The 9773-nt window shown below is 41.2% G+C and overlaps 1 protein-coding gene across 1 annotated transcript; it reads right to left on the bottom strand.

Moving 5' to 3' along the window:
* Positions 1-1512: 1512 nt before the first annotated feature.
* LOC104441909 (protein arginine N-methyltransferase 7) lies at positions 1513-9139 on the bottom strand. Its single transcript, XM_010055167.3, has 14 exons — positions 8705-9139; positions 7794-8028; positions 7369-7494; positions 6454-6618; positions 6248-6366; positions 6081-6151; positions 5571-5842; positions 4772-5008; positions 4385-4458; positions 3528-3621; positions 3075-3218; positions 2904-2978; positions 2168-2264; positions 1513-1965 (listed from the first exon to the last, which is right to left on the bottom strand). Exons 1-14 carry the CDS (start codon positions 9040-9042, stop codon positions 1808-1810), a joined length of 2205 nt encoding a protein of 734 aa, XP_010053469.2. The 5' UTR covers positions 9043-9139; the 3' UTR covers positions 1513-1807.
* Positions 9140-9773: the final 634 nt, after the last annotated feature.

The raw sequence follows: 9773 nt of genomic DNA, 5'->3' as shown, positions 1-9773 counted from the left end.
TTTCCTTACTTCAATCATTATATATCGCTCACGAGGATAAGTAGATGAAAAACACTTCTTATTATTAAAAAAAAAAAAAAATTATACCTAAACATTTTTATTGATAATGAAAATATATTTCGTTTATCATTTTTTTTTTAAGAGATATAGATAATCAAAATTAAGATTTTTTTCTCAATTCATTATTTGACTTCGATAAAGATACGATATTAAGTTAAAAGACAACTTTCATTTTATTATTAAAATAGTTGAAATGGTCCTATAAATAGTTTGCGAGTCGATTTTATAAAATCCATGTACTATAGTGCAAGTTAGTCCAAGGCACTACAATTTCTTTGTAATGTCACCTCTTTTATTGGTTGAGTAATACCCGGAATACGAAGTAAGTTCATACCAAGAGGTCTAGGGATATAAAACCACAAATTATATACAAAGAAAGCTTATGTGAATTTAACCATTTTTTTTTTTTTATGCTGATGACTCATGTTATTTTGACATGACTCTTACCTTAGAATGCAAAAACAAACAAAAATGGCATTTAGCCATATCAGTCTAAACCAATGTTTTATGCCCAATCATTCCTCCTATTTGTTGGACCAAATCTACTGCAAAGAAAAATGTCCTCGTTGAGCCTGCTGCACCTATCATGCCAAATGGCCAACGCGGTCGCGGTGATTCGATTGAGTTCTCTATGTTTACCTACACTTATCAGCTGCGTTTTCTAATTAAGTATAACAAATAATCGAATTATTATACACGATTCTATGTTCAATCTTTGGATACTCGAAAAGATCACAAGCATTCCAAGACTCTTATGCCTATCAATCATGAGGAGCTTCAATGCAGAGCCATCATGGACTCAAGAACTTTCACGGATGAAAGGTCTATTTTCCCAAGGGAGAGATGATATTTCCAGGCAACGCGAGTCCAATCATGGAAAAAGAGAAGAAAAAGAGGTGCCAGGAGTCCAACTCGCAGCATTAACCTTGTCTCCTCCATGAAACTTTCAAGACTCTTCAGACGGGGAAAGAAAAAAGATGTTTTTTTAGGGGTTATCGCCGTACGGCGCAAAGATGAGCGGTCAGCACCAGACTGGAGGACACTGTGGGACACCACACGGGAAATTTCCGGGAAGTTTCGGGGCCATGGCCATGATTTTCCCATAGAAAAAGAGAGAACAAGTACCACCCATCCATCCATCCATCCATCCATCATCGATGTTGAATCGAGCACGTGAATCGTGAAATCTTGAGCACCCGCTTCAGGTTTCCTTAAAGAGCCCTGATGAGAAAGAGCGCAAGCACTAGCAACAGACGGGGGGGCCCCTTCGTGACAGGACTTTCGGCAGAGGAAAAGAGATGCGGACAACAGAGAGGTCGAGGGTCTTCGGAGTTCACCGTGTGAAGTCATGGAACATGTGGGCTCATGCGATGTCAGGCCAATCAAGTGTCGTGTTATGTCGTGTATCGAGTGATGATTAATCTCGGTGTCCTGAAGGCTGAAACAAGAACATGCGAACGGTAGGTGACCATATTAGTTTGTCGATATGGCAAGCTCTAGAAGCATCATGTTTCAGTTTTGAGTCACGGGAAGAACTAGTCAACAGAGCCGGGGATAAAAAAAGAGAGAGCAAGGTCCACCCTTCGAGAAATCGCAAGAACAGGAGCCCAATTATTACAGTTCGGCCGAAAGGGGACCATAGATAGCGGGAAGTTGAAGAAAATTCATGCCGGTGGACCATGTGCTGCTGAAAGTTCTCACGGCTAAAGACGAAGATGTTAGGAGGGGACATGCTCGATTACAGATGTTAGGAGGGGACATGCTCGATTACAAGCTCGCCGTTAGACGGGTCGAACAACGTTTGGACGATCAAACAAGAAGTTTCGCCAGTATTGGTTGATCCCTGGAGCCCGGCTGCCACAGGCGTGGATAGAAGCTTCACCCCTTGCTTCCAATGCCTCCGGTCTGAAAAAAGAAACGTTCTCTTAGAAACCACCTCTGAACTTGCTTTTTGTCTTTTGCGTTTCGTACCGTCTTAGTTACCGAAGTCTCTACCTCAGTTTCAATGCTTTTGAGGGGCCTAAGTTGTAGGCGATAATATGTATGATGGGTAAATCACAAATGATACAGGTTTGAGCAAACATACTGACATGACAACAATCAATACCTGGGCCAGTGGAAACCACAATGGAGTTTTCAGCATCCATCACCCAATCAATCCACAGCACCAATCCATGGCAAATTCCTCTCTCACTAAACTTGACCTGCAGGGAAAGAAAATATCTCAGGTAATGGACCCCTAGTACTGAAAACGAACTCATTTAAGAGGAATGTCCACAAAGGTGCTGCCGCTTGTCGGCATCTACACCTAAGTTGATGGCTTTAATGGCTAGACAGCTTTCATGCGTACAATGACTAGCTTCCAAGTACCACAATACGCAGAGTCCACCCTCCAAAAGTTGGCATTGTTTCGCACCAATAGTCAAGCTTTATTCAAGTTTTGCGTTTAAAGAGTCAGGCCCTTCCAAAAATCGGTTTCTGAATTGAATTAACCCATACTTAAGACAATGTTTGTCATTGCTATAGAGGTGATAAAAAATTATATTATTCTTCTGAAGCTAAGAACTCTATTGGCTTTTACTCGCGTCTTACTTGGTGCATGAGCTAGTCAGATAGGTCATGGTTCATCTACATAGGTCGGGTTTTTGTCATGGAAAAAATACGATTTTACTTTTTAATATGTAAAGTGGTTGTTGACACGTCAAGCAACATGGGTGGTTGAGGCGCAAGTCAAAAACGCAAATTCACGGGCATGGAATGAAGAAAAACTAGTTCAGTACGCAAGCAAACACCACCACCGTGAGTTCAGTTTGAGCAAAATTATTGTCCTACAGAACACAAACCTTGGCTTTTCCTTGACATGGACTTATAGGTCTTGAGAAATCAAATTCCATTACAGTGTATATCTGGCTGAGTTCCTGAATCAGAGTGGAGTAACAACAGCAATTAATAGACACTAGACTTTGAGCCAAGTATCCTTCTTCCCTAGCTAAAAAACACCCATACCAGTTTACCTTAACCTCCCCACACTGCCAGACGTAAAAGGGAAGACAAGGACCTCCATCAGCTGCATCACCACATGCTCCTAAAGTAGGATTTACCACCGAATGATCAAAACCTTCGATCTTATACAAAGAGCGACGGCTGTTCCATAAGTCCTGCATAATATGTCAGAAAGATCACCGACAGTTGATATACAAGCCTGTCTAAAGACTCTAGCTAGTTTGGGAGAGAGAGAGGGGAAGAAAACAAGATGAAAACGCCCAAATTTTTAAATTTTCACTCCTCTCACTTCTCACAAATATTCTAAAATTTCAAAACTTTCAGCCCCAATATTCATTCCTCCCATTTTCTCTCATTTCTCAAACAAAACATAAATGAACAAACACAAAAAGGAAATGTTCAAATAGAAGCCACTTTTTTTTTTTTTTTTTTTTTGGGGGGGTCATAAAACATAAGCCACTTACCGGGAGAGACATAGCACAAACTTTCAACAGTCCTTTACAAGGCATTATAGAGGTGTCTTTGGAAAGTAGAGAGTCAAGTGCAGTCCGTTCATTCCTGAAAACCATTCAGAACTTAGAAGCAAAGGCAGCTTGGAGATACACATACATTCTCTTCGTAACATAGTGCTTTATAATCTTGGAACATCAGACTAAGGGCAACAATGCTTGTAGTTGGGGTTTCTAATGGTGGAAGAAAATGCTTTGCGCTTGAACGGTACAGAACACTTATCAAGACGACAGATATTACGAAATGCTCACCAGAGGAATTCTTAGTATAATGAACCTGAAGCAGATATTACAAATATGAGAGTTTCTTGCCAAAGGCGGAGCTGGGACAGATTGAAGGGCAAGGGAGAAAACAAAAAGGTCCATTTGTTGACCTGATTGACAAGAAAGCCGAATGCAAGTCTTGCTTGAGTAGCATTCTTAAAAGTTTTTCACCATAAAAATTTCCAGAAAAGGGTAGAGAATCATAATTAAAGCTCTCTTTGTGTAACACTAAGGCGAATCCATGGTCATCTGATACTCAATTCAAATGGCTTGGGACATTACATGAGCAGTATAAAACCAGTGTATCCCTAGTGACTGCAGGAGCAGTCGAAAATTGTTGTATACTGTTAATATAGAGAAAACAAATTCTGTGTAACTTCCATAATTTCTGGATTATCTGCGGAGAGGAAGAAGCATGGCTCTTGAAAATGTGATATCATGCCTTTGGAAGGCAAATGGGCTTAACATCTAAATAATTCAAGCACAGGATAGTTCATATTGATATAGAGAAGAAGATTCTACTTACACAATGTGATATGACAACTTACCAGAACCGAAGGTTCTGCCAAGGAAGCATGCCATCACTTCCATAATAAAATGGCTCTGCAATCAGCAGGTCCACCTGCAAACCATATTAGCCAAAAACACAAACTATTGTAGTTCAAGGCCAGCACCTAAAGGGAATTTGACCAGGTAGAACATAAACGAACGTAAATTGTCAACCAAAGGACAAAGGAAACCATTGTTAAGCTTAGTGAGGCAATGCATTCAAGCTACAAATAAACATCACTACAAGTGTCTGGTTTCCCAGAAAAAGAACTCAAAGAAGAAAAAACTACCAAAGTGAGGTGCTGTAGTGCACAGTCCTTTCCATTATGGCGAAGCTGGAATTATCACGTTATAAAGTGGCATAAAATCTGAATAGAGGAAATTACCGCTTTATTATGAGTATCGTCCCCAGTCCAGTTTGCCATTTTCTTTCTGAAGAATTCTACACGATCCATCGAGAAACCATTAGCATCAGCAACAGCTTTCAAATAATGGATACCCTTATCTTGCAAGCCAGGAAACAAGGCCATTATGTGTGATGCTGTCGAAAAGTGAGCAACCAGAAGCGCAAGAAAGATGCTGTCATCAGCAATAACACATAAAGAAGGAGCTCTTCTCTGCAGCTGCAGGAAATCACAAAAGTTATTACATAAACCAAGATTCTTGTCATCATTAAAACAATTACATATGTCAAGAACAAATCTAATTAAACAGCAAAGACATGTAAGGGCAGAGAGAGTGTTCGGGAACAGAATAGTCTACATAACATATAGCAAAGTGGGAGTAAGTCAACTTATAAGAAAGTGGACTTCATAAGAGCGAATGGGGAAAGGTCGGGCCTTTTCCTCTCCTGCAACCAACTTCTGCCTCTAGCTTCTACCTTTTTATCCAACACATGCGGCATAAGTAATTAGCAGAAGCCAGAAGCAAGAGTTGCTCTCTGCCCACTCCTCCAAACCTTAGGCTTGCACTTTTTTCCAGAGTAAAAATGAATGTACAGCGACTTTGAGACTATAATTCCATACATTACATGTATAAGTTTCACAACTAGAACCAAGAAACCCATAACAAAAAGTGTGTAAGTCACCCCAAACAAAGCCTAAAGCAAAAGTAATGATTTCTCTAAGCCCGGAAAGGAAGCCCTGATCAAACAAAATACAAAAGAGCTCGCAGCAGAAAACGTACAACAGTTTTTAAGGCATTTAGCACAGAAAGTCGCCACTCAGCATCTCCATAAATTGCAATTCTTTCTGGGGATAGGGTGAGACAAAAATCTCCACCCTTAACGTGATGATCCCCTCCTGTGGATTTTGGCTGATCAGGTTCAAGTTGATAGGAAATGCTAGTATCACTATGAGCTGCACGTAAAGAAATTTCTTCGTCTTTGGCTAATGGCACCCCCTTTCCTGGAATGAACCAAACACACTGTTTCCAATGGTCACACCAATTCCCAGCACCTAGCAAAGCATTTGAACCAGTTTTATTAGTTCAGTGAGGAAAAGGAAGAGGATTTAAATGATAAGTCAGCCAATATTCTTTGTCAATTTCTTCACAGATAGCCCACATCACTCTCTTGATGTAACATATTTTCCCAATTAATTATCTTTGCTCCTTAGAAGTGGTAAGACCATCCACTGGAATCAATGGAAATTAAACTACCAGCAGGAGACCAAAATTCCGACCCACTCATATTACCTGACAAAGTAATCCATTTTGGAGCAGTCGAATAATGTATAGACCCTTCGTCATCAAGCTGAAGCATCCACCTTGCATAAGCACCAAGAACAAAACACTGATGTTACAGCAACGACCAGAGAAACATTATGAACCACAAGAAAAATTATCACAATATTTGAAGTTACCAGGAAATCACAGCATTTACTTGACCACTACCGGTTGCTTTTACACAAACTGCAGTTTCACCGTGACTCTCTGGCCGTTTTCCAAAGTTGAATTCAAAAATTCTGAAGGGTTCTGACAACTGGATGAATTTAGTGTTGAGTAGAAGCAAAATGACTTCATTTTCCAGAGGAAATGCAGGAAAGGATCAAGTTGCATCACCACTTACCAGTTTTATTTCTCGTCTTATTGCATCACAGTGCATAGGGTGTTGTTGAAGTTTAACACCGATTATCCTCTCCAACCCAGCAGGAACTAGATGAATGCCATCCAATATTTCTGCCTCATTATTATACAGATCATGCAGCTTCCACAAATATGTACTTTCAACTAGCTGTTGATTGAAGACCCAAGAAGAAAATTATGATTACCACAAATTTCCCAAAATCCAAGTTTTAATAGCATAACAGCAGCAAAAAAGTGCAACATTGAAACCCACAATAGGCGACAGAAGATAAACAGCAAATTCAATCTGCATTATCTAATCTCTAAGGACCATGTGTTGGACAGATTGTTCAGGGCGATTCTCTCCCACTAATGCTCTTACTGTCACATGAATTAGCTGGAATACAAACAAACTAGTTGGCTCGTATAGTTTTCAATTATGAGTCACCATTACTGTAGTGGCATAATCACTCATCTAAGATTTATTGAATAACCATTGGTTGAACTGGCACATGTCCTTTACCTTAAGGATTAAGAACGGATAAGGAAATCCCTACAAAATGCTAAATATTCTATCAAATTAAAGTCTTCAAAGTATAATGAAACATGATATAAAGACAGACCAAGCACCTGACCATACACGATTGTTCAGGGTGAACCATGACTAATGCTCTTACTGTCACATGAATTAACCAGAATACAAACAAACAACTTGTCTAGTTTAGTTTTCTGAGTCACCATCACTGTAGTGACATAATCACTCATCTGACAATTTATTGAATAAGCACTAATTGAAGTGGCACACGCCCTAATCTCGAGGATTCAGAATGGGCAGGGAAATCCTACGAAATGCTAAATATTCTATCAAATCATAGTCTATAAAGTATGATGAAACATAATATAAAGACAGATGAAGCACCTGGCCATACACGATTGCCTTGTATGGAACCGTTACTGGATTTTCCACCAAAAGCATGTCATGCGCATGCTGTAAGGTTGGTATTAACCCTTCACCCAGTAACTCTGAGTCAAGTATCTCACTAACCTGCATTTACAAAACAATCACCCTTGATGAAAGGAAGAAACTTCAACATAGATGCATTTGATTGAAATGGAAAAGTCACAAGGAACTTTGCCAATTAATGAGGGAGAACACCAAACTTGAAGTTGAATGTGCTCCAGCATGTAGAGTAGTGTATGTTTCTCACATTCTTAAATACACGTTCTGACATCCCTTTTTATTTTCCCAATCTCCAATATTTAACTTTGGTACAGGGTGAGGACAAACTTCACAAGTAAAATAGTTCACTGAAGCAAGTACAAGATGGACGTTGTAAAACTCACCAGAACATCGGCACGTGATTCAATATCTACCCCAACTCTGACTTCATCAGAACGCTTGTTGAGGACAGTTATACTCCTTGCCATATCATTAGCACGCAAAACCTTGCGCATCAATTTCACCATGGGAAGGTAAGACTCACAAGCTGTTACTGATCCATTATTACTACGGCATGTTGGCGAATCCCCCAAACCCATCGCCCGAGCAGCCATCATTGATAACAAGCCAGTTCCCGCACTAGATACCATGCCAAGCAAGTTTAGGAAAACATAAATACCGGCCTCATCCACCAGAAGAAAATTAAATCTCTCTCTCTCTCTCTCTCACACACACACACAAAACACCTAGGGAGATCCACTATGTTTCTGTTTAGCCCAACAAGAGAGATTCTTTATTTTTCCCCTATGAGCCAGACACGAACTAATTCTCATGCATGGTTTTCACCATCTCCTTTTTGTCAACTCAACAACAAACCAAACTTCCTTTCACTGATCTATTGTCCATCCCAATCCAATGGCTCTCACAAACACACCACGGAAATGCCGCTGTCTATAGAAAACGTCCCCTTGATCTGCAATTAATGGGAAAGGGATTCCTTCTGTGCTGTCAAGCTGATTCATGCATTTGTAAATCTCTAGCCAAGTGGAGCCAATGGAGTGAATTCAAACTCCGTTATTTCATTTCTAAGATCAAAACGAGTCATTGAGCAATGAGACGATCCAAGCAACAATACGCAGTCGACTAACAGAGCAACATGAGCAAAAGAACACCTCTCAACTCCAAAGACACGAATTAGACATCTTCACATCAATTGACAAAAAACTCAGCTTGGACATTCCACCGACTGAAAGTTAACTACTCTGGCTAAGCCAAACTCAACGGAGCAACAGAGCTCATCGTTACGCGAGATTACCCGATGTCGAGTACGCGGCAAGGCCCGGAGACGGCCTTGTCGATGGCTTCGCGGAAGGCCCTGTTCCGGCGCGAGTCGTTGAGCATGTCCAAGTACGACGTCGTGGCGAGGAGGCCCTGGTGGAGGCCCTCGGGAGCCGTCCCGCCGGCGTCTTCCTCGATGACGACCCACTCGGAGTTGCCGGTGAGCGGGTCGAGCTTCAGCTGGAAGACCCGCTGAGCCGAGCCCGAGCTCATGGCTCGAGCGAGCGCGAGTCCCGAGAGAGGGACCGAACGAGAAGCAGAGAGCAAGCGCGCCGATGAGACCAGCCGGCGATTGGCGTTCAGGAACACCACCATCGCAGGGACATCGTCGCTGCTGCGGATGCGCCGGCGGCGGTGATTCTGCTGCGCGAGGAGTTCCCTGGGAGGCGAAAATGGCGGAGGGTCTGAATGTCGGGCCGGGCTACTCCGGGCCCGATGTCACTCGAGGAAGTCGCGGGCCCGTCTCGTGGAATTTCGCTTCCCCGCGCACTAGTACATATATAATCATGAATTCGGTTCGGTTCGGTTCGGTTCGGTTCGATTCGATTTTATTCATAACATAATGCCACCACTTTGTTAGTAGACTAGATGGAGCCCGCACGAAGTTGAGCTCTATCACGGGGAGCAGCTTGGTGCTGCTTCAAAATTTGCCGGGTGATGGAGAGGGGGATGGCTGAAGGTTGAAGGATGGAGATGTGCGGGTTAAAATGATCTATGTGAGTCAAAGCATGTAAATAATCCACTATTTTGCCTATATCAAATTATCAATAAGGAAATACTTATTAAAATATGGATGGTGGCAAGGAATCAAAGTTACAAACATAAAAAACAATTATCGCCGACATGCAAATTGCAAAAGAAATAAATTTGCAGAAGAATGTTGAATTCTGTTGATTGATTGGGGCGCATGCAAAAAAATACACATACTTGTATATTTCTACGGTTATACAACAAATTACTGAATTTAAATCCAATAGTAACTCCCTAATCCCATGTGGGGTTATGTAAATTTCAAATAGATAGACACAATCTCCTATTTAATAGTA

The sequence above is a fragment of the Eucalyptus grandis genome, chromosome 4 (assembly GCF_016545825.1).
Source record: "Eucalyptus grandis isolate ANBG69807.140 chromosome 4, ASM1654582v1, whole genome shotgun sequence".
NCBI classification, from domain to species: Eukaryota; Viridiplantae; Streptophyta; class Magnoliopsida; order Myrtales; family Myrtaceae; genus Eucalyptus; species Eucalyptus grandis.
Note: the sequence above shows the minus strand (reverse complement) of the source record. Positions and strands in the feature narration are given on the sequence as shown.